The sequence below is a fragment of the Sus scrofa genome, chromosome 5 (genome assembly GCF_000003025.6).
Source record: "Sus scrofa isolate TJ Tabasco breed Duroc chromosome 5, Sscrofa11.1, whole genome shotgun sequence".
Classification (NCBI taxonomy): Eukaryota; Metazoa; Chordata; class Mammalia; order Artiodactyla; family Suidae; genus Sus; species Sus scrofa.
In genome coordinates this window covers 3,224,422-3,247,943 of record NC_010447.5, presented here as the reverse complement: position 1 = coordinate 3,247,943, position 23,522 = coordinate 3,224,422, and the positions used below count along the sequence as shown (strand labels likewise).

Genomic DNA, 23,522 nt, shown 5'->3' with positions numbered 1-23,522 from the left:
TCAGTAGGATCTTAAGAGAGGTGCTGTTTCACCTCAGGGGCTAGGGGCACATCCCAAGGGGGAGCCTGCCTTCCCATCCTGAGCTGTCCCCTCCTGCCAGTTCTCAGGACAGAGCCTGCCCACACCCCACCTGTCCTTCCTTCTCCTGGTTCCAAGCAAGATACGACTTGGCCAGGGTATCAGGAACCCTGGTCCCCTCCTCTGGGAAGGCCTCTGTCCCCCCAGTGCAGGCTGGTGCCCCACAGCCCTTGGCACCTGCCCTTGCTATTGCATCTTTCTCGCCGGCTGGACTGCTTGGGGTCAGGGACAGCATATGTGTCCCAGCCTCACCCAGCACAGAGCCTGCACTGACTATCTGTCAGGGACCCATGATGGATACGTGATCCCATGAACAAGTGCAGGAAAACATGAAGCATAATCCAACCAGGCAGGGAGAACTGAGTCTACAGTGGATGGAAAAGAGGAGGCCCAGAGGAGAGATGGATGAAGGTACAGCTCAGAGTTAGCAGCAGCAAGTTATTGATAATTGGGGTACTCACTGAGCACGTCCCACGTGCTGATATGATGCAGGGGGAGGAGCATCGGGAGTGGGTGTCTGGGGGCCTTCACCCCAGCAGATGCCCACAGGGTCGTAGGAATCCGACATCTAGGCTAACTGCCCTTGGGTCTAGTACCTTCTGGGTCCCTGCTGCAGTGGCCCTGTGGTCACGACCAGGCAGGCCTGGGCCTTGGGATCATGGATTGAGTCCAGGTTCTGGCAGGCAGGGAGAAGCCTGGAGTGAAGGCAGCCTGCCTGAAGCTGAGCAGGACCCCAGAGGGGCCAGCAGGGGACAATCTGACCTGGCACCCTCCTTCAAGCCCCTCTCTCTGTCTAGGCCCGAAGTCAGGACTCCTGTCAGGGCTCCTGGACGTCCCTACTCCTGGAGCCAATAAATACTCTTTCTAAAGCCAACTTGAAGCTGATTTTCTATTACTTGTAACCCGAGAGCTCTGGACCAAGACCTGCCGCTGGGATTTATACCTGGGTCTGTCTGGCCCCCTCTCTCTTCTCCAGTTAAGCAGGGTCCTGAGCAAAAGATGATGAAACTCAGAAGGGAGCCCATGGACAGAGGCCCAGGGAGAATCCAGGAGGACCCAGCACATCAGAATGCAGCGGGGTGGGGGGCGAGGCAAAGAGCAAGGCCCAGGACTGCAGGGGGAGCCCTTGGATAGACTGGTCAAGGATTCAGGACAAGACAAAGCGCGGATGAAGGCCATGTTCAGGGCCTAAACACGTTCTCCGGGTTCAAGGGCACAAACTGGGGTGTCTGGTCACCCGGTGTCACCTGGGCACTCTTCCGGGCAGGGAACCGGTCTCCTTGCTCTGTTAAGAACTTGGTAATGCTTTACAAAGCAGGTGGGAGCACCTATTTCGTTTGGTCTTCACATCAACACCCTACGATAGGAATTTGATTTTTATTTAAGGATGAAGATCTGGTCCTGATGCCTGGTCTTCTGGGACATACGGGGTGCAAGCTCTAAGAGACCTCGCCCCACGTCAGCTCCACCGCAAGCCTGGGACGAACCTCAGGCACGATCAGCGCGCCGATGCAGTGCGCATGCGTCCTGTGCCCGCCTCCCAGGGCTCTGACTACAACCCCCAGCATGCACCGGGCGCCGAGACCTTTCAAACTAGCCAATCCTCAGCCCGCGCCGCAGTTGCCGCGGCGCGTTTAAACCCGGGGCGGAGGCGCGTCGGCCGGGACCGCTCCGGGTGAGGGGGCGCGGGGGCGCGGGCGAGGCCCGGGGCGCAGGTCGGGGGACGTCGAGCGGGGGGCTCATGTGGCGGGGATCCCAGGCTCCCCTCGCGCGCTCCGTCGGGGCTGCAGCGAGTACGGAGCCGCCCCGGGGGCAAACCGCAGCCCCCAGCAGTCGGCCTGGGGGCTGGAATTCGGTCGTGCGGGTCCGGGGCGTTCAGGCCTGCCTCGGCCGGCGCCGCGCCGGAGCACCCGGCGTGGAGGCGCGCGGGCGCTGGGGTGCGTCCCGGAGGGTCTCGGGCTGCGCCTGAGGTGGCCTCTGCCGCCCCCGCTCCCTGGCCCGCCGCGGCCGCCAGCTCAGCTCCCTCCGCGCGGCCCGTGCTGCTCGTGCTGCAGGGCTTCTCTGGGGCTGGAGGAAGCCGGGGCTCGGCTCTGCCACCCGCTCACCCTCTGGCCCGCTCGTCCCGCAGTGACTTCTGACAGCTCTCGCCGCGGCGGGAGGAGCCGGCAGCGACGCGCCTTCGGCCAGCCAGGCCCAGCGGCGGCGATGGAGGTTCCCGAGGACGGTACGTTTTGTGACTGCAGCGCTGTTGTTCGGGGAGCTCGGGGGAGATGCAGGTCGGTTTAACGCTCTTGGGACAACTTACTCGTTTATTCATTCAGTGCTCGTCCTGTGCTCTGCACCCCTGCGATTCCTGCTCCCTGCCTTCAAGGAGTTTGCATCCGTCTACTTTTTTTTTTTTTTGGCCCTGCCCGTAGCATGTGGAAGTTCCTGGCTCAGGGCTCCAGACCCCAGCCGCAGGAGTGACAATGAGGGATCCTTAACCCCTAGGCCACAAGGGAAATCCCGTCCAACGTCTTTATTTTCCGGTTTTCTACATTCCCTTTGCTCCCAGTTTCAGCTTCATAGCCGAGATTCTTTGCGATTTTATTCACCGCAGGATCCTCAGTGCCTGGCCCGTGGTGGGTCCTCAGCTGTATTTGTGGACTTGAATTTGATGTTGCCTTTTCGCGCTCCTGCTGGTTCCCTTTTCGAAGACTTGCTTAGGATCGCCGTCGCTGCCTTAGGGAGAGAGCCTGGCCTGTGGCTCTGCTGTCTTGTTCTGTCCCTGTCTGATTTGAGTGTGGCGGTCAGAGCACAGCCTCACCAAAGGAGTTAAGGACCGTACCCTCTTTCTCTGCTGAAGGGCGGGGACATCCTTCTAGCCTTTGTTCTTCGCAGCATTCCCCCCCCCCCCCCCGGCGTGTAGACTGGGTATCCCAGCATCCTTAATGCCTCCATTTTGCAGAAACCCCCCCAGAGGCCGCCAGCCATCGGCGCTGCTTCATCAGATCTAGAACGGTCTTTGCTGCCACATCCCTCTCCTTCCGCTGCCCTCTCTGGCCCCTCCGCCTGGCATGCTGAATCCCCTTGGGGACCCCAGCCTCTCTCACCCTCCCTTTGCATCCTGACTTTTTTGCCTGTCCATCAGCGCAGGCCCATCCCTGACACATGGATGGGTCCTGTTATCTGACTTGTCCCCGTAGTCTCTGCTCCCTCTCCACTGCTCTGTGCCTCATTCAGAGCCAGGCTTCAAGAAGGTTCTCTGTTTCCCCGTGTTTTCCCATCCTCAGCCCCCACAGCTTCCTCCGCCCCCGTCCTCTGGGAAAGCTGCCTTGTCAGTGCCTGAGGACAGCCGGCTTGTCATTTTTCAACGTCTCATTACCTCTTGACCTTCTCGCCTTCTGGAAGCGTCCCTTGCTTGCCTTCTGAGGCGTCTTGCTTTTCCTCCGGCCTCCCTGGCTGGTGTATCCATCACTGTGCCCTTCTCCGGCTCTCCCAGCTTCTGAAGCTGATTCCGCAGGACCTGGTTGGGGGTCTCTCTGTATTCCACCCCCCACCCCCAGGTCCTCAGTGGTGCTGTGGCTGTAAATCCCGTCCTCCCTCAGGCGGTGCCCACATTTTGTCTTGAGCCAAACCTCTCCTCTGAGCGCTGGACGTGTACGTTCACCTGCCTACCTGGCATCAGCCGCCCGAGTGTCTCCCAGCTCTTCCTTGGCACGTCCCCCCTCCCACCTCCTTCCGAGCCGTTTCTTTGTCTTTCTCAAGGAAGTGAGCTGCCCCTCCAGTGGCAGCTGCCACCGCCACCCGGTCTTCCGTCACTGTCGTTTCCACTTTCAGAGTAGACCTTCCTCTTTCCAGCGCCACTCAGATGCCGCCACCGTGGTCTCAGCCGTAGCAGCTCTCCTCCACCTCCCCAGTATGCTTTGCGCTTTGGCCCATGTGTCCATTTGTAATTTCAGTGGATAACGCTTCTTTTCAGATACACTGTACGCAGCCACCAGGGTAGCTTTTTAAAAATAAAAGTTAGAGCATAAACTCTTCTGCTAAGAACCCTTCAGTGACTCCGGTCGCACTCTGGACAAAATAGAAAAGCCTGCCATGGCTTGTATGCTGCTTTTCTGATATGTGTACACAGCCACTAGGGTAGCGTGAAATTTTTATCTATTGGACTATCGACCTTTTATTTAATGGCTTCTGGCTTGGAGGCATGGTTAGAACTCCGAACTCCAGGTTGTAAAATCTTTTCCCCATGGTTTCTTGTTTCTTTAAGGTTTCATTTTTTTTCAGTTAAGTCTTTGACTTATTTGGATTCTGTTCTGCTATGATGTGAAGAATAGATCAAACTTGAGACACATGTATCTCCCCTCCTCCCCCAAAGGATTATCGAGTTTATCAGTTTTGTAAATAAGTCAACTTTAATCTTTTTTTTTTTTCTTTTTTCTTTTTGGCTGCGCCCCGGTGTGCAGTTGCCAGGCCAGGGATCAAACCTGTGCCACAGCAGTGACAACACCAGATTCTTAACCAGCTGTGCCACCAGGGAACTCCTTACTCATTTAAATACAAAAATAAATTCTATTTTCTAAAACATTTCATCCAAGTTCTTACTTTGTGTACAGAGTTGAGCAACCTAGCTTATAAATCTATAATCTCCTCTCTCTGGTTATTTTTTTTTTATTTCTTTGGTGCAGTTGTGCTTTCTACCTTTTCCTTGATGAGGTAATTAGGATTAATGGAATTGACTAATTGGGACCTAATTAGAATATTAGTGTATTTTTAAAATGTTATGGTTTTGGTAAACATGCTGCATTGTTTATTAGGGTCAAATAAAATAAGATCTGTGAAAGTGGTATGTATATACACTTTACAGTACTGAAATACCAGTTCCTTGCATTTCGGTGAGTATTGGCTGAGTGTCCAGGCCCTTAGCTGGACCTTGGGGCATTTGGGGGTGTATTAGACATGTGCTGTCTTAGAGAGCTCACAGTCTAGTGGGGGCCACAGAAGGTCGAGGGACACCTGCAGGCTAGCAATGCTGGCGCAGAGGTCAGGTCCAGGTGCTGCGGGAGCCCCAGGGAATGGCAGGGGTGGCGCGGGATGCAGGAGCCGGAGGAGAAGCCGTTGCCCCCGCAAAGGGGCCTGCTGACCCCGAGCCTGTGGTCTGTGAGCAGAGGCTTGTGAACGGTCAGGGCTGTGAAGGCAGTGGGGACCGGGGCGCAGAGAGCACTTTTCCCTGGGGTTCAGAATGGGCTTCAGGGAGAGGGGACCGCAGGTATGTGCGTCTGAACAACACTGAACTTGGCTTTGAAAGAGGAATCGATGCAGCTTGTAAATGGGGCGTTTCATTCTAGGGGAGCTGAGGCAGGTGGCCTTTCAAAAACGCTCTGTGCTGGAAAATGACTCACCTGGTCCTGCGAAGCTGGTCGAATGACTCGGTCTTTGGTTTGAGCTTCCCTCTTACACTTCAGGGCTCCAAGATAAGCACCTCTTAGGCCTTGGTGGCAACCTAGCGAACAGAGCGGCCGATGCTATTTTTAACAAGAAAAGGGAAAAAGTGAGATAATCCAGAGCCCCTCAAGAGAATGCGACTGTGACAGCGATGTCACACTTCGGAAGTGACGTCTCAAAAGCGCCCTGACAGCCGCGGAGACCGGTGGCGCTTCCCGGGTCCAGCCCACCCCTAAGATAACGGCCCGCTTCTCCCCGCAGGTGTCGTCCTTTTGGCCGATGAGAAGTTCGACTTCGACCTTTCCTTGTCGTCTTCGAGGTAACACGTCGCCTTCTTCTCCTGCCTTTGCCGTGGCCGCATCCGGCGGAGCCTCTCGCGTCCGTCCAGTGCCGCTCACCATGCTTTTCTTTTAAAACAGCGCGAATGAAGACGACGAGGTCTTTTTTGGACCCATTGGGCATAGAGAACGGTGCGTCGCCGCCAGCTTGGAATTAAAAGAATTAAACGGCCAGATTCCCAAGGAGCCGCCGCCGCCGCCATCTGAAAGCCGCCTGGCTTGGAGCCCTCTCACGGGGGAGAAATTTGTGGAGGTTTATAAAGAAGCTCACTTGCTGGCCTTGCAGATACAAAGCAGCAGCAAAAACCAGGCGGCCCAGGCTGCCAAGCCCGAGGGCCCTGGGAGCCAGGGGGCGGATGGATTCATCCAGGAGTCAGCGTTAAAAATAAACCTCTTCGAGAAGGAAAACGAAGCGGAGAAAAGCCCCAGGTCCCTGAAGAGGGAGACGTACTGCCTGTCGGCCGGCGCCCCTCCCGGCCTGGGCCTCGGGCAGACGCGGGGCCCACCGGAGCCGAGGCCTGCTCCCCCTCCGAACCAGGCTGGACCGCAGAAGAAGGTCACCAGCAAATTGCCACCGCCCCGAGCCTCGTCCCATAGAGGAAAAAGCATTCCCTGGGCCGTGGAGAAGGTAGTCACACCGACCGGGGGCCAGACGGTCGCGGCCCTGAGGGCCCCGACGTTGGGGACAGAGCTGGGCTCGGGGGGCAGGGCAGGGCTGCCTCAGGGACAGAGCTGGGCTCAGGCGGCAGGGCAGGGCTGCCTCAGGGACAGAGCTGCCTCTGGACAGATGGGGCTGGGCTCAGGTGGCAGGGCAGGGCTGCCTCTGGACGGATGGTGCTGGGCTTGGGTGGCAGGGCAGGGCTGCCTCAGGGACAGAGCTGGGCTCGGGTAGCTGGGCTCGGGTGGCAGGGCAGGGCTGCCTCTGGACGGATGGGGCTGGGCTTGGGTGGCAGGGCAGGGCTGCCTCAGGGACAGAGCTGGCCTCGGGTAGCTAGGCTCGGGTGGCAGGGCAGGGCTGCCTCAGGGACAGAGCTGGGCTCGGGCGGCAGGGCAGGGCTGCCTCAGGGACAGAGCTGCCTCTGGACAGATGGGGCTGGGCTCAGGTGGCAGGGCAGGGCTGTCTCTGGACGGATGGTGCTGGGCTTGGGTGGCAGGGCAGGGCTGCCTCAGGGACAGAGCTGGGCTCGGGTAGCTGGGCTCGGGTGGCAGGGCAGGGCTGCCTCTGGACAGATGGGGCTGGGCTTGGGTGGCAGGGTAGGGCTGTCTCTGGACAGATGGGGCTGGGCTTGGGTGGCAGGGCAGGGCTGCCTCAGGGACAGAGCTGGGCTCGGGTAGCAGGGCAGAGCCGCCTTGCTATTGTGGTGTCTTAAAGGCACCGCCTTCTCAGTTCGGTTTGAAATCTTGGCTTTCATTTTGCTGCAACACTGGACACTCCTGCCGTTAGGGGTTTTCTTTGCATTAACAAGCAACCTCGTCCCACTCCCCTTCTGGAATAGCCTCTAGTCATTCTCCCCCGCCAGCAGGGCTGAGTGTCGGTCACTCTCCTCCAGGCGTGAGGCCGATGCCCGTCCTGGGAAGTGGCCGCGGACCCGTGTGCCTTTGGGGTGCCCACAGCCAACTCTGGGAAGCTGGGGGTCCTGTGGATTGTGGGGGTGGGCACTTGGGTAAGGTGGGGGTCAGCCTGCGGCTGCCTCTGGTTGGCCTTGGCCGGCTTCGCTTGGGGAGGGAGGGAGCATCTGCTCTGGGGGAGCCCCGTGGAGGCGGCCCCGCTTGGGCCGCCCAGCCAGTTAGCGGGATGGCGCCGTGGGGCTGGTAGTAGGGTTAGGTCAACGCAGAACACCCGGCAAGGCCTCGAAATCCTTTCTCCTTCTACGAACTCACCTCCTGAACCGCCTGACTCCCTGTTGTCAGGACCCAGAAATGAACCGAGCTGAAAGCGGGGCTGCCGTGGGGAGCCCTGGACGGAGCGGGGCGTGTGGCCGTGGCGTCCCCAGAGGGCAGAGGCTCTTCTGTAGTCGTGCAGACTCTTTTCTGGGGGTCATTTGGATGTAAACTGCTGAAGTGATGTTTCTAGAAGGAAAGCAGTGTGAATCCACGTAGCACATGGATTTGTGTGTGTAACACATGGGCTTGGGCAAGGATTTGCGTGTGTAACTTGGAGACTTGAGGCAGGGGAGTGTGTGTGTGTGTGTGTGTGTGTGTGTGTGTGTGTGTGTGTGTGACACACGGTCTCAGGGCAGAGAGGTTGTGATGAGATTCTGGCTGGTTGGGCCCTTTTGTTTCCTCGTCCTCGGTAGCGCTCCGGCGCCAGGGCTGTTTTCGGTCGCAGAGGGGTTCGCCGAGAGCTGGGCTGCGTCTGAGCTCCCTCGGGAACCCCTGTCACTTCCCACGGGGTTTCTACGGGAAAGTCAGCCCCGTCTCAAGTGACCTGTCGGCCCACATCCCTCCGTGAGGCTCGCCGGTCACGGCCGGGCTGCTTGGCGGGGCCGCTCAGAAGTGTCTGCTGCGGCGGCGGGGCCGCGGCCGAGGTGAGAAGACGCCGAAGTAGCACGTGTGTCAGTGAGGCTGTGGAGACCTCGCAGTGCTCACGCGTTGCCAGCGGGACGTGCAAGTGGTTGGGCGGTTCCCGGAGAAGTTACACAGAAGTCACGTGGCCCTGCAGCGCCACACCTCGGCCTGGTCCCCAGGGAGCTGAACACACGTGTCCACGCAGAAGCCTGTGTAGCGGTGCCCAGAGCAGTGTTGTTCATGGCAGCCGAAAAGCAGTAACCGCCAGTAGTGCCCACTGGCTGATGAACAGATACGAAAACGTGGTCCGTCCATACAGTGGGCTATGTGGGTTTTGTCTTTTTCTTTCTTTTTCATGCCCACACCCATGGTGTATGGAAGCTCCCAGGCCAGGGATTGAACCCTGTGATCTCTGCCACAGCTGCAGTGAAGCCGGGTCCTTTACTCCACTGCGCTGGGCAGGGATTGAACCTCTGCCTCCACGGTGACCTGAACCGATGCAGTTGGATTCCTTTTTTTTATCCATCTTTTTAGGGCCACACCCGCAGCGTGTGGAGGTTCCCAGGGTAAGAGTCGACTCAGAGCTGTAGCTGCCGGCCTACACCACAGCCACAGCAACATGGGATCCGAGCCGCGTCTGCGACCTCCACTACGCTCGCACCAACGCTGGGTCCTTAACCCACTGAGCGATGCCAGGGATCGAACCTGCGTCCTCATGGATGCTCGTCAGATTTGTTTCTACTGAGCCACGACGGGAACGCCTGTGGTTGGATTCTTAACGCCCCGTGCCACAGCGGAAACTCCACAGGGGGATACTTATGACCAGGAAGACATGCAGGACGGATACCTGCTAAACACAGGTGACCTTGGGAGCAGGGTCAGTGAGGGAAGCCAGACGCAGAAGGTCCCACGTCGTGTGATCTCTTTTCTCCGACGTGACCATAACAGGCAGGTCCTGTTCGCGAGACAGAGGGTAGCTTGCGGGTGGCCTCGGCCGGGGCTGAGGAGCGCAGAGGGGCTGCTGAGGCCGCGAGCTCCTCTTGGGGCAACAAAAGTGTTCTGAAGTTGAGTTGTGACGATGCTCCCCCGGCGCAGAATACGCTAAAACCACTGGTGTGTCCGCTCCGAACAGCGGGTTTTAGGTTACGTGGCGTATGTCTCTCTTTCCAAAAAGATGTGACGGGAAAAGAAGGTAACCGCTTCCCCCCGCCGACTTCAGGAGCTGCTGTTGCTTGTTCACAGGGGTTGTTTAGGCAGCACGGCCTTCAACTCCGTGAATGCCCTTGTGCCTAAGTGTCAGGAATTTATTCTCTGGTTGCTTCTGCTGGCCAAAGGAAGATGGCTTTTTGGTCCTAGATGAAGATGCAGGGCAGTTGGGCAGCTCCTCTGGTCGCGGTCGTGACCCCTGGTGAATGATTCCTTTCCGGGCGGCGTTTGCGTTTGTGTGACTAGATCAGTGTCCTGTGATCAGCCTCACGCAGAGTGACTGCGACCCCCTCGAGAGGCGCGCTCTCCTCCCTGGTAGAGACCCGACTTGGTGCCGCTTCACCCTGCTTCTGATGGGGACGCACAGGCCACCCTCACTCTGGTCCGTGCTGATCTGGGGAGGAAGCGCGTGGCTGGCGGCCTTTGGGAACGGCCGTCGGGAGCCGGACGCCGGCCGTTGCTCTGACCGAAGGCTCCGTGCGCCGGCGGCTCTCACACCTCAGTGTTCCATGTCCCAGCCTGTGAAAGAGAGGCCAGCTAGTCTTTCCAGCGTGAAGACCCTACATGACAAGGAAGCCCTCGGCACCGTGCCCGCCGACAGGCCCCTGGCTGCCCAGGACGTCAGCGGCTTGCCCGCCAGCGGAGGCCCCGCGGTCCCGGGCAAGCGATCGCTCCCTGTTCCCAACAAGGTGGGTCGGCCTGGGGCTGGGGCTCTGGCTGTGGACGCGGGGGATCGGGTGGCTTTGAACACGCGGGACCTGTCTTTTGATTAAAGTCAGGGTTAGGGAGGTTGAAATAGGACCCAGGAGAGGCAGCTCGGCAAAATGTGGAGCAAAATGTGGAGCACGCGGGCCTGGCCGGCGGGAGGGGCGGTCAGAGATGCTCCCTGCTACCCTCCCAGGGTCCAAGCGCCGAGGAGAGGGGGTGCTGGTGCTCGGGAAACGGCAGCTCCTCCCGGGCCTGGAGACGCCTGTCCACGCCCTTGCTGCTTATCTTCCAGCACTGAGGTCAGGCTGAGCTACGTGAGCTCGTGACGGCTGCCAGATCCCTGGTGACGCTCGTGACAGTGGCCGAAAGCCAGGCCCCGCAGGCCTCCCCCGGTCCGCATGCAGCCCCTGGTGCTTCCCGCGCGGGGCCCTGGCCGCGCTGTGGGAGGTGCTGCTCCACCTCCTCCTCCTTTACGCCCGAGACGGCGCTTTGCCCGTTACTGCAGACCGCGGAACCCCCGCTCTGGCGGAAGTAACTATGTGTGGGTCACGAGGTCTCTGTTTCAGTCCGGGTTGAAGAGAAGCATGTTCAAACCACCTGGATGCGCTGGCGGTCTTGCAAGAAAGCCCTCCTCCTCCTCGGGGTCCCTCTCTGGCGGGAGTTCTGGCGCCTGTGCTTCTCCGGTGGCCGGCAAAGGTAAGGCGGCCCGGAGCGCTGTCTGCTCCTGCCAGGCTCTCTTGGCAGGGCCACTTAGCTCGGGAGGTTCCGGGAGGCTTGCTGTGGTCTGGGGCAGGGGAGGCGGTGTCCTCCAAGGAGAGGCACGCTCGGACGGACGGTCATCGTTTGGGTGGGACAAGCGGTCACCAAGTGGGCGCCTTCTAGGTGCCAGAGAATCGGAAGGAGGCTGAGACCAGCCTCGTGGACATGTGGTCAGACACGGGTCTCTAACTGGGACGGTTCCAGGTGCTGTACACTGAGCAAAGGGCCCTTCTAAGTCCTGGGTACTGGTTTGTTTATTTATTTTTTAATGATTTTTGTTTTTTCCATTAGAGTTGGGTGCTAATTTAAATCTGCACTCCCAACCCTGTTCCAAGTCAGGCTACTTGCTGCTCTTAAGCCAAGCATGCCATCTGGTGGTCAAGGGGAGAGATCCCACTTCCTAAACCCGCTTCAGAGCATGTTTGCTGTGTAGACTCCTGACTGTAGTCCAGGCAGCGTGGTGTGCGTTTTGTACACAGAATGTGAAGTCTGAACTCCGGAATGAGGCTGATCTGATCTGGAGTCCTGACTGCCAGTTGGTGGCTGAGAGAACGGAGTTGTTTCTGCATCTTTTCAAACCTCCCCGCAGTGTCTTGTGGGCCTTAGAAGGACCCACAAAGTTCCGGCCCCGTCTCTGCCAAGTGGCCCATGTCCAGTGGGAAGGACCTCTGTTAGGTTCGGTACTGTGAGGTCTGTTTTGCTGCACTGGTTCAGCATGGGCACTGTTTTCGTGTCCAATTTCCAGTCCTACCTCTGGTGTTGAGACAGACTGAGGGGGCTTCCGGTCGGTGTGTCTTTCCCTGTGGTCTCTAGCAAATCTCCAGGGTCACATCCAAGTGTGAGACCGTTCGACACAGTGTAACGTGAGCTGTGGCATTGCCCATTCTCTTACGTTTTTCTTTTAAGACTCTTCTACCAGCTTGGCCTCTGTGTGGGGTGTATTGGCAGCTGTTTTTACCCCAGTTTATTTGCTCTTCTGATGTAAACAGCGCTCGTAATTGATATGCTCCAACCTCCTTGTAATTTAAAGGACCGACCAGTAACACGTCGTCTCTCCCTGTCCGCTGCCCCCACCCTCGTGCCCGCTCCAGTGGGACAGGCGGGGCCTGTGACTCGACCGTCCGTTTTCGTCTGCTCAGCTAGAGGAGATTTCTGCCGTCGACATAGTGAAGATAGGGGAGCTCGAACTCTCATACACTGATAGACATTCCGATAATTGTGTCCAGAATTAGCCCTTAACACACTCTCGGCGAAGCTGTGAGTGGCCTGGGTGGCCCTGTGTTTGAGGGTGCTGCATGATGGACATGCAGAGTAGTCTTCATATGTCGTTTTTTTTTTTTTTGTCTTTTTATTTTTATATTTGCTTTTTAGGGCCGCACCTGTGGCACATGGAGGTTCCCAGGCTGGGGGTCTAATCAGAGCTGAAGCTGCCAGCCTGCACCACAGCCACAGCAACACCGGATCTGAGCCTCGCCTGTGACCTAGACCACAGCCCATGGCAATGCCAGATCCTTAACCCACTAAGCGAGGCCCGGAATAGAACCCACAACCCGTGGTTCCTCGTCGGATTCATTAAGCACTGAGCCACGAAGGAAACTCCTTTGTCTCTTTATTTTATTTTTTTATTTTTTAGGGCCACACCACCCTCGGCATATGGAGGTTCCCAGGCTAGGGGTCTAATCGGAGCTGCTGCCGACAGCCTACTCCACAGCCACAGCAATGTGGGATCCGAGCGGCGTCTGAGGCCCACACCACTGCGCCAGGCCAGGGATCGAACCTGTGTCCTCATGGATGCGAGTCACAGTCACGTCCGCTGAGCCAGGACGGGAGCTCCTGCCGCGTTTTTGTGTGGAAATCACTGCGCTGGAGATGCGTCATTCTCCTCACTGGGAAGCGCGTTGAGGGAGACGAGTTAAAGAAAGCGTGTCTGTGTGTCTTAAGTAACTTGGGGATTAAACATCACATCAGCTTGAGTGATGATCAGACTGTGTGTCTCCGCTTCCAGCTAAATCCGGTGACCATCCAAGCCTTCCCGCGGGCAGCTCCCGGCCAGACCCCGGCCAGTCGGGCAGAACCGGACTCGCCGTGCCGCCGCCGGCTCTGCAGGCGGGCCCTGTGGCCGAGGCCCGCGGGCAGGGCCAGCGTTCCGGGCCTGCCGCGTGGACAGCGGAGCAGCCCAGGGCGCCCAGCAGCGGGCCGCTCGCCCGACCCCACACTCCAGGACAGGGAGGCCCCGGGCTGAGCTCTCACTTGGGTTTGGCACCGTCTTCGCAAACGCAGGCGACGGGGGGCGCCAGAGGGCGTGGTTCCTGTCTGACTTCCAAGACCAAGGTCACGGCTACCCCGACAGACCAGTTTAAAGTTCCCAAGTTTTCTGCTGGTAAGTAAGAGAGAAACTTTCGTGTGCTTTCAAAATAGTGAACACACTGAAAGTTAAAGAAATTCCTGGCTTTGGGGATGCTGGTGTCTTGGCTCTGGTCTTTCCTGAGGCGCCTCGCGTGAGTGTCCCGGCGTGGCTGTCTGGGTGGGCCGGGCCTCTCCTCCCTCGAAGGACCCTCCGCCTGACGCCGCATCGCCCCGCGGCTGCTCCCGAGAGGCTCTCGTGCTGGTTTCAGCACGCCGACGATGGCGTCTTTGCGTTTAGCCTGCGTGGGAGTGCTTGAGTCGGTCTGTAGGTCAATATTTGTAATCAAATCTGGGGAAAACCTGGCCGTTATTTCCTCAAGTATATTTCCTTGCTTCCCCGTTTCCTGCGACTCTAGCTGCCTGAGGCGTGGGCTTCCTGTGTTGTCCCCGAGGTCACTGTGCTCTGCGCTTGTGTTTTCCCAGCCTCTGTTCTTGTGCTTCGGTTTGGATCGTTTGTCACGTCTCTGTGAGCACAGGTGTCCTGTTCTGCAGGTGTCTAACCTGCTGTCAGGCCCGTCCAGTTGACTTTCATCTGACGGTGTAGTTTCCCCATTTTTGTCCTCATGGTATTTGTTTTCCTTCGAATTCTTAAACATTTATAATGGGTTTTTATTTAATTAATTAATTAATTTGCTTTTTAGGGCTGTACCCGTGGCATGTGGAGGTTCCCAGGCTAGGGGCTGAATCAGCTACAGCCGCCGGCCTACGCCACAGCCACAGCAGTGCCGGATCCGAGCCGTGTCTGCGACCTACACCGCAGCCCACGGTAACGCCAGATCCTTAACCCACGGAGCGAGGCCAGGGATTGAACCTGCAACCTCAAGGTCCCTAGTCAGATTCATTTCCGCTGCGCCACGACGGGAACTCTAAATGGCTTTTTTTTTTTTTTTTTTTTTTTGTCGTCTTTTTGCTATTTCTTTGGACCGCTCCCACGGCATATGGAGGTTCCTGGGCTAGGGGTCGAATCGGAGCTGTAGCCACCGGCCTACGCCAGAGACACAGCAACGCTGGATCCGAGCCGTGTCTGCAACCTACACCACAGCTCACGGCAACGCCGGATCCTTAACCCACTGAGCAAGGGCAGGGACCGAACCCGCAACCTCATGGTTCCTACTCGGATTTGTTAACCACTGCGCCACGATGGGAACTCCTAAATGGCTTTTTTGAAAGACCGTTTATTCTAATTCCGTCTTCCCTGTCCCTTTGGGCCTGTTTCTGTTGACTAGTTTCTTCCTCGTTATGGTTACATTTCCCTGCTTCTTCACATGTTTAATAATTTTTATTGTCTACTGGACATCAAAAATCATACATTTTGGGTTTTGGGGTTTTTTTTGGTCTTCCTAGGGCCTCACCCAAGGCATAGGGAGGTTCCCAGGCTAGGGGTCGAATTGGAGCTGCGGCTGCCGACTTGCACCACAGCTCACCGCAACGCCAGATCCCCGACCCACTGAGCGAGGCCAGGGATGTGGCTGTGAGCCATGGGGACTCAAGGTGACCCTGGCGATGGGAGGGCGGGAGGGAGAGCAGAGCTTGGACAGAGACCAGGGTCCAGTCTGGACCTGTCGAGTCTACAGGGGCTGCGGGCTCCAGGGGTGTCCATGAGCTTGGACCTCAGAGGAGAGGCCTCAGCGGGAGATGAAGCGGAGGGTCCCAGGGCGGAGAGCTGGGTGCGTGTGCAGCCGCGGACGCCGTAACGGATGGCTCCCTCGGGGGCAGCCCCTCCCAGGGAGCTTGTTCAACGGTGTTTGCCCCCTTCTTCCCAATCGCCCGCGTGCTGCCGCTGCCCAGTTGCCGGCTGGCCCTCCCTCCCCTGGACCCCTGCCCACTGCTGCCAGGCCAGCCCCAGACGGCTCCTCAGCTCCTCTGAACCTGCGTTCTCACTTTGCCAGCTGTCGCTTCCCCACACCCTGGGCCAAAGTGTCCCCACCACGTTAGTACCGGCTCCACCAGGGCTGCGACGACATGGCTGAGCACACGCTGCCCCCACTCTGGCTGTTGTGTGACACTAGCTGTCATCACAGGAGACTCGGGGCCTGTGTTGCAACTTTCTGATGATATTCCTGAGATGGAGTGTCATTTGCTGTGACTCCGCCGTCAGGGCCACACGAGGAACTGAGGCCCGAGTGACCTGCACTCAGCCTTCGAGTCGGAAGCGCCAGCCCCAATCCCCAAGCCCAGGGGCTCGGCCCCCCTGCTCACCCTTGGTTAATTGTGGCTGTGATAGGGTAGTTTAATAATCCGAAATTCAACAGAAGGCGTTCCCCTCCATGGTCTTTGGAAGCTCCACCAGAAGGCAGAAGCAGGGGGAAGAAGGTTCGGGCTGTGACAGCGGGAACCCAGCACGGGGGTTTGGGGGTGAGGGCGGCCCCGTCTGGGCAGGGACCTCCTGGTGGGTGGGTGAGCTCCCGCACGTGAGACTGCACGTAAACAACAACGTCACATGGTCACCACATGCTGTCCTGGTTCCTGAGAGCGGAGGCGGTGGCAGGCTCTGTGGGACCCGCCTGGAAACACCCCCCCCCCGGCACCGTGTGAGCGCTGCCTCCCGGGGCGGGGGCTCCCTGGGCGGCCTGCCTGGGCTCGGCCCTGGGCGCTTTCCCCACTCTGGTGCTCCAGCCGCTCTGTGCCTGCCTGGGGACAATCCAGGCTGAGGGCAGCGGTGTGACGGCCGCACCCCCCGGCCGGGCACTGCAGCCCTGCCGGTATGTCCCCTGCTGCGCTCCAGGGCCGGCAGCTCTTCCCGTGGGCCTGTCTCCTCTGTCTGCTTTCCGTGCCATCTTCCTGGCAACGTGGGCAGGTGGAGACCAAGAGGAGACAGACTGTCCGCTGACCCGCATCTGACTGCTCACTTCTTCTTGTCACAGGTGAACCCCCAGGCGGTGCCACCCCCAGGTCCTCCCGGGCGCAGAGGCCGCAGTCCTGCACGGCCGTGGGAGGTAATGAGTCGGTCCACTTCCTTTCCTCTAAGAAGAGACCCGGGCGCCTGCTACCTTCCCAAGCACCTTCTCCTGCGTGCGGCGACCCCGCGGCCTGGCCACGCAAGGCTGGCCTGAGCCTGGTCTCTTGGAGCTGCTGCTCCATCCGCTGTGGTTCATGGTGGCCGCAGCCTTGCTTCTGGTCCTCGAACCTGTGGTTCTCTGGCCAGACCGCATGGCCACCCGCGGAGGTTCTGGCTCAGTTGGGCTGCGGCAGAGCCCTGCGCCTGCGGGGCCTGAGGGCCGCTTGTGTGGGCCGTGGTTGAGGCAGGGTCTGAGCCCAGGGCGCTGTTTCCTGGCCCAGACTGAGTGCAGGCGATTGACTCTTTGGACTTCGTGTCCCAGTGGGGCCGCAGAGGAGCCGAGGGCGGGGCGGGGTGGCTGCAGCCCCCCTCAGAGGACAGGGCTCTAACTGGCTCCGCTGGCCTCAGCCTTTTCCATTGAAACTGCAGACTTCCCACCTCGTTAGCACGTGGCTGAGCCGTCAGGTTGTCTGCGTCTAGGTCACCCCTCCCTGACCCCCGTTTGCCTCCCCAGGGTCGTGCACAGCACGCCTGCCCGCCGGTCCTTGGCCTCACAGAGCCTCGTGGGCAGCATGGGGACCCCCGTGAGCGCAAGACGCATGTCGGCCCTGCCCACGCCTGCCAGCCGTCGTCTCTCCAGCCTGGCACTGGTGACCCCTCAAACCATGCCCAGAGCACTGGCTTCTCCCCTGTGCGTGTCTGCTCGGCGACTCGCTTCTGAGCCACAGAAAAAATCTGCAGTAAGGTAAGAGTTAAAGGTTGCACTAAGTTCCTCTCAAGTTCATAAAACTCCCAAGTGGTCGTGTGCTGAGGCGCTGAAAGGTCACTGTAGGAACTGTCCCCACTGCAGCCGTGAGGGACCCCCCTGTGGGCGGGGCTCTGAAAGGGGGGCTGGGCACCTGCTCCTTTCTTGTGCTTCTGTCCCGGGTCCGAGCTGGAGGCCTGGGCAGCAGAGAGGACGCCTGGACCTCGTCACACTCTCGGGGAGACGAAGGCCTCCCTCTCCCGGGGAGGGCCCCCAGCCTCGCCCCAGCCTCGCCCCCGAGGGTCTCCGGGGGGTAACCACCCCCAGGCTTCCTGGGAGGCGGCCGCAGCTCCACTGCCTCACCCTCGCTGTCACTTTGCCACTTTGCTCCGGCCCCACGGCCCCTCACTGCACTGTGGGCATGCCCATCCTCGCCATCCTCTCTGCCCCGCCCGCGCCCCTGGTCCTGGCAGGGCTGCCCTCTCTGGGCGGCGGTCTGCGTCCAGGGCCCTCTCTGGACCCCAGATCCCTGCCTGGGCTCCTTGCTGCCCCCACAGAGGCCACGTGTGTCCGCTGGCTGCTCGTCCGAGTCCGCAGGGGTGGAGGCTCGGTGCCCTGTCCCCAGGCCTGGGGACGCACTCCTGGCACACAGCAGTCTCAGGAACTGCCTGTGAGAGGGTCACCCACTGGAACAGACCCTTGGTCACTGGCTTCCGTGGCTGGAAGCCTGTCTGTGCAGGGGACCGGGCGGTCGGCAGAGCTGGGGGCAGAGCACACAGGTGGGTGTCCGCTCGGATCTGGACGAATGGAGAGCAGAAGGAAAAGCGCTAGGCTGTGTGTCACATGGGGAGAGGGGACACCAAACAGATGCGGCCTGGAGTGTGGACCGCGACTGCGCCCTGTTCGCAGGTGTCAATGCCACCTTCTCGGCAGTTCTGATGCCTGTAAACGATTCAAAGGGAAACGAGCCGAATTCATTGACCGAAGCCGCAGCTTTCTGTGCTTTCGCGTGTGACCTGTTCTGAGGGGTGGGTGTCGACACCTGCCGGGTGGCTGACCCTGTCCTGGGTCTGGAGACACATGGGAGGCAGGCCGGCTGGGACCGCACTGCTGCCAGGAACACCGACTCCAGGGCAGTGTCTGCTGGGGACCGGGGACGGGCTCACGGCGGAGCGTGGAACCAGGGCATCCTGACGCGTGGCCTGGGCTCCCGCGGCAGCAGCAGGGCCGCTGTGGTCCTGCCCGGCTCCTCCTGCTGCTGCCTGACGGAAAGGGCCTAAAATGGGCTCGTGTGGAGGCAGGCTGGTGGCCGGCGCTGACGGGGACGCAGGAACCCCAGCCAGCCGCCCAAACCAGGCTCCCCGAGTCCCGGACCAGCCAGCGCGGGGCGCCGGTCCTGAAAGCGCCCCTCCCTCCGCAGGGCCGCCCCAGCGACGGAGCGCCAGGGCCGGGTGGCCTCCGGGCTCTCGGACACGTCGCTGGACGGGAGCTTTTCTCCTGCGTCTGCTGTGCCACAGGCGCTGAGCTTTTCTCCGGAAAAGAGTGACTTTACTTTCTCGAAAAGTATCGCCACAGAAGCAGCAGCAGCTCTGGGTGACCCGCGGCCACCCGAAGCTCCGCTCCCCGAGGAGGTGAGAGCCGCCGCGGTGCCGGGTGGCTCGGGGCTTCCAGTGCCGGCCCTGCCGGAGGGAGGGTGTCGGGACCCCCGCCCCACCGGCCGCGACACGGAGAGACCCCGGTGGGGTGGGGGGGCGCAGGTCAGGGTTCCCCCCGGCCCCGCCCAGGCCTCCTTCCCAGGTTCCTAACCGGCCGCGTGGGAGAGAAGCCAAGGCCGGCGTCTCCGCGGCTCGGCCGACTCGCCCTTGCCCGCGTCTCCCGTCCAGGCGGTCCTCGTGGACGTGCAGCTGGAGCAACTCCGCATCGGCCCGGCAGCCGCGGGCGACCTCCCGCTCATCGACTTCTGCGCGCCGCCCGAGGCCAGCGCGGCTTTGGGGGCTGGGGGCGGGCCCCTGGTCGACCTCCTGACGAACACCCCAGGCGCGGAGCGGGGGGCTGCGGCCAAGCCCCCCCTCGAGGCGGGGCAGGTGAGGCCCAGGCGGCCTGCGGCTTCGGTTCGGGTAGTCGCGGCTGGGTTTGCTCCTCCCCAGGCACAGCAGGATGACCCTGCCGAGGGGCCACCGGGCTTCGAAGGGCCGCAGGGCTCGGCCTCCTCGTCGGTGGCCGGAGCCCTCCGTTCCCCAAGCCCCGCGGAGGAATCCCGCCCGGGATCCCCTCCAAGGCCGGGTCCCCAGTGCCCGACAGACATGGTGGAGGCGCACGGGGTTCGCAGCGAGTGGCGCTTTCTCCCTCCAGCTGCTCAAACACAGCGGTCAAGGCGTCTCCCGGGGCCTGGGCCAGGTTCCCGAGCCGTCGGGGCCGCGCCGCGGGGGGCTGGCCACAGGCAGCCCGGCCTTACGCGGACGCCCCGCTCCCCCGTCCTTCTCCCCTGCAGCTCATAGACTTGTCCTCCCCTCTGATCCTGCTGAGCCCCGAGGCCGACAAGGAGAACGTGGAGTCGCCGCTTCTCAAGTTCTGAGCAGGACGAGGGCCTTTGCGTTTCCCTCAAGGCCAGTGCCTTCACCACAGGCAGCCCTAGTGTGGCTTTCAACCCTGAGATAAAGTTGAGAAGAGGTGGTTTTGGCAAAGGTGAAAACACAAACATCTAAGTGAAGTGGCCATGCCTGGAGTGGGGCTGTGGGATCCAGGGTGTTGGCCACCTGAGGTCACTGCTGGCCAGGAGCTCCTGTTCCCACGCCCGCCACACCCGCAGGAGCGAGGAGCTGCAGTGGCTCTAGGTGAAGAATTTGTTTGGAATCTTTTGTACGTAAAATAGCAAGTGGCTATTTTTAAAATTAAGTGTGTATGAAAAGTTAAATATTCCAGGTTTAAGTTAAATTGTAAAATAAAATGTATTAAAGCTTATCTGGATGTTTATCTTGATTTTCAAACATGCATAGCTATTTTTATTACTAGTCAGCATGCTCGGTTTATATTATCCAAACTTTCTTTCTACAAAAGTGATTTTCAGAATTTAGTGTGGATAAAAATTGGTTTAAATGCAGATCCCACGCCCCACCCCCAGGTCTGGGGCAGGCCTAGTGTCCTGTGCTTTCAGTGGGCACCCAGGTGACGGTGGCGAGATGGGTTCCAGAGCTTCCCTTAGGAGGAGGCCGCTCCAGGAGGTGGGGTGCAGGACGGAGGGGGAAGCGTGGGAACGAGGGGCTTATCCGAAGGCTGGACCGCTGGCTGTAGCAGCGCCCCTGGTGGAGGCCAGCAGGGTCATGGCCTGTGGAACCCTTCTAACTTAGTATCTGCTAAAAACAGCTAGCCTGGAAGTCACTAATCCACAGAGATCCTTTGTTTTAATTTAATTTTACTTTTTTAACGGCCACCCCTGTGGCATAATGGAAGTTCCCAGGCGGGGAGTCTAATTGGAGCTGCAGCTGCCGGCCTACGCCACAGCTCACGGCAACGCCGGATCCTTAACCCACTGAGCGAGGCCAGGGATAGAACCTGCGTGCTCACGGAAATAACATTAGGTTCTTAACCCACTGAGCCACAACGGGAACTACCTTATTTTTTATTGTACAGCCGCACCAGAGGCATATGGAAGTTCCAGGGCCAGGGATCGAATCCAGCTGCAGCTACAGCACTGGGCTGGGGATCGAACCCGTGCCTCCATAGCGACCCAACCACTGCAGTCAGATTCTTAACCCACTGCGCCACAGCAGGAACGCCTATTATTTAATGAGGAAATTTCTCAGTCTTAGTTCAGTGGCTTCACAGCAAACAGTAGAAAAGCTGCTAACTGGACCGGCTTTGGGGTCCAGTGTTCCCCACATGAAACCAGGGGACCTCTGTTCGCACCAGGCTGGGGGCGGGGAGCTGGTTGATTCGTGTCAGCAACGCACAGCAGCATCACTTGGGACGGCCGCTCCCGCGGTACCAGGGGCAGACAGGTGAGCACCAGGGACCGCACCGCTGCGCCTGGAGCCAGAGCTTCACCTGTGAAGGCGGCGGTGCTCGGACATGAGTCCCCAAGGAGGCGTCCCAGGAAACCAGAGGTTCGATGCCAGCAGGGCCGCCTCCCCCAAAACCTGGAACTGCATTCACTCATTCAACCAGCATATGTGGAGACAAGCACGAGGCAGGCTGCATTTCAGCGGGGGTCGCCGCTAGGGGGCGCAAAGCTCACGCATCGTCCAGCGTTTGCTGGGAGGGAGGGAGCAAGCGGGCTGGGGCGGGCAGTCCACGCGGGGGCTGAGCTGGGCCCCTCCTCCTCCCCGGCTCCTCTCATTGGGGCCCTCCCCTCCCGCAGACTCCTCGGGAGCAGCCAAGCTCTCCTGGGGGCCACGGTGCGCTGTCCCATCTACAAGGGTCCCCGGGCAGGACGGCAGGAACCCTGTCTCTTCAAACAGATAGGAGGAGGTCCCCAGAGCGCGTTGGGTAACCAGGGCCTGCTGCGCCCTCATCCTTACTCTTCTGGAAAAAGAGCCCTTGCTCTGCTTCCTACAGGGGCCGTGTCCATCGCCGACCACGGAACTCACTGCTCTCCGCACCGGTGGCCCTGATGTACCACCAGTTGGCAGTTCCTGCTTCTTGTGTCAGAACTGGGGACTTGGGGCTTTCCTCATTTCACTCCAGGCTCTTGAAATTATTCATATTCTCAAAAAAATGACTTGCCTTAATAATTATCCACATTTAGACAAGTACGGCCGCTGTGAAGCTTTTAAGAAACTGTTAAGAAATCAATGGGTTTTTTTTTAGAGCCGCACCCATGGCATATGGAAGTTCCCAGGGTAGGGGTCAAATCTGAACTGCAGCTGCCTGCATACCCCACAGCTAGAGCAACGCAGGATCCGAGCTGTGTCTGTGACCTACACCACAGCTCGTGGCAACACCGGATGCTTAACACTGAACGAGGCCAGAGATCGAATCCACATCCTCGTGGATTCTAGTCGGGTTCATTACTGCTGAGCCATGAAAGAAACTCCAAAACCAATGTGATTTTAATGCTAAGCTTTGGGGTGTGTGTGTGATCAAAAACCATCTGCATTTGGAGTGCATTTCCTCCCCTGCTGTTCTCAAACGATGGTTCAAATCCTACCTGAAATCAACACGGTGACGTGCACCAAGTTTTTAAACGTGAAAAAGAATGAAATGAGAAATAACAGGTACACAGCCCACTGCGAGGGTAAGAAATGTTCCCAGATGTTTTTTTCTGTACATATGTTACAGGGTGGCGCGTCCTCTGGGCTGCCCTGTAAATTGTGACTGTGAGTTGAAGTCGAAAAAGTTGAGCCACTGGTTTAACAAATGCCTGTATCTTGCACACGTGGACCGGAGCCTCTGGGGTCAAACCAAATCCCAAAGTCCTCGGAGGCCTGTGGCACTCTTGGTTTGAGCTGTGTCATCCTGACCACACTGACGGCCCCCTCCTCGCTGTCCCAGCCTCTCGCCCAGTCACTGGACCTCCAGCCAGCTCGGCTTCATCAAGGTCTCCTAGCTGGGCCTCTTTGCTTTCCTCTACACCCGATTCCCTTCCCACACCCTTCTATTAGGCTCAGCGAATGTTCCTAGGTGCAGGCTCCCCTTGACTCCCAGCCTCGCTTATTCCTGCAGGAACAGACGCATCTCCGGAGGCGCATCCCCAGTGCAGCTCACACGGTGAAGCTGATCTCGCCGGCCCCTTTGGTCCTCAGAGAACACCCCTCAAGACAATATCATCAACTCCTCCATCCTCTTTCTCATCCCCCATGTCCATCCCACCAGCAAGGGCTATAGATTTTACGTCCGAACACGCATCTTTCTGTCTCCACCACCTCCTTCCCAGACGGCTGGGGTCGTGACCTCCTAGCCAGGCCTCAGCCCCTGTCCACAGCGCAGCCGCGAACATCTTCTAGGAACTTCACGAGGATGGCCTCGCGGCCTGGCCCTACACCGTCCCCGAGGCCCAGGGCCTTTGGGCGAGGCCCTCCGCTTGCTATTCTTTTTTTCCTCATTAGCTAAACCCTGACCCCCCTTCCAGCAGAACCTCGCTCAACCTCAGGGCCTTTCGTTTACCAGCCTGTCTACAGGGCGCCCGCCTAAGCCGCACACGCCTGTGGGTGCTGGGAGCACAGCCGCGAACCACGCACGCAGACGCACAGACACACACGCCTGCGCCTCACGGTTCGGGCGCGCTAGACACCAGCTCACCAAGGAGGCGGGAACGGAGCGGGGAGGGCGTTGGGCGTGGGCAGAGACCCCGCCTCCGAGGGGACCCCGGGGACTGGCCCGCCGAGCGGAACGCCGGACGACGAGCACGCGT

General features: G+C 59.4%; 1 protein-coding gene across 1 annotated transcript; it reads left to right on the top strand.

Annotated features, from left to right (window-relative positions):
* GTSE1 (G2 and S-phase expressed 1) lies at positions 1,265 to 20,131 on the top strand. Its single transcript, XM_021091376.1, has 12 exons — positions 1,265 to 1,753; positions 2,207 to 2,302; positions 5,767 to 5,824; positions 5,925 to 6,471; positions 10,076 to 10,246; positions 10,832 to 10,961; positions 13,030 to 13,404; positions 16,295 to 16,365; positions 16,941 to 17,173; positions 18,594 to 18,804; positions 19,057 to 19,257; positions 19,665 to 20,131. Exons 2-12 carry the CDS (start codon positions 2,284 to 2,286, stop codon positions 19,746 to 19,748), a joined length of 2,100 nt encoding a protein of 699 aa, XP_020947035.1. The 5' UTR covers positions 1,265 to 1,753; positions 2,207 to 2,283; the 3' UTR covers positions 19,749 to 20,131.

Bases quoted from the DNA above. Each gene is read 5' to 3' on its own strand.
- GTSE1 (XM_021091376.1), top strand. The intron at 5,825-5,924 runs GTAACACGTCGC...CTTTTAAAACAG, and splicing joins CTTTCCTTGTCGTCTTCGAG to CGCGAATGAAGACGACGAGG. The intron at 6,472-10,075 runs GTAGTCACACCG...TCCATGTCCCAG, and splicing joins TTCCCTGGGCCGTGGAGAAG to CCTGTGAAAGAGAGGCCAGC.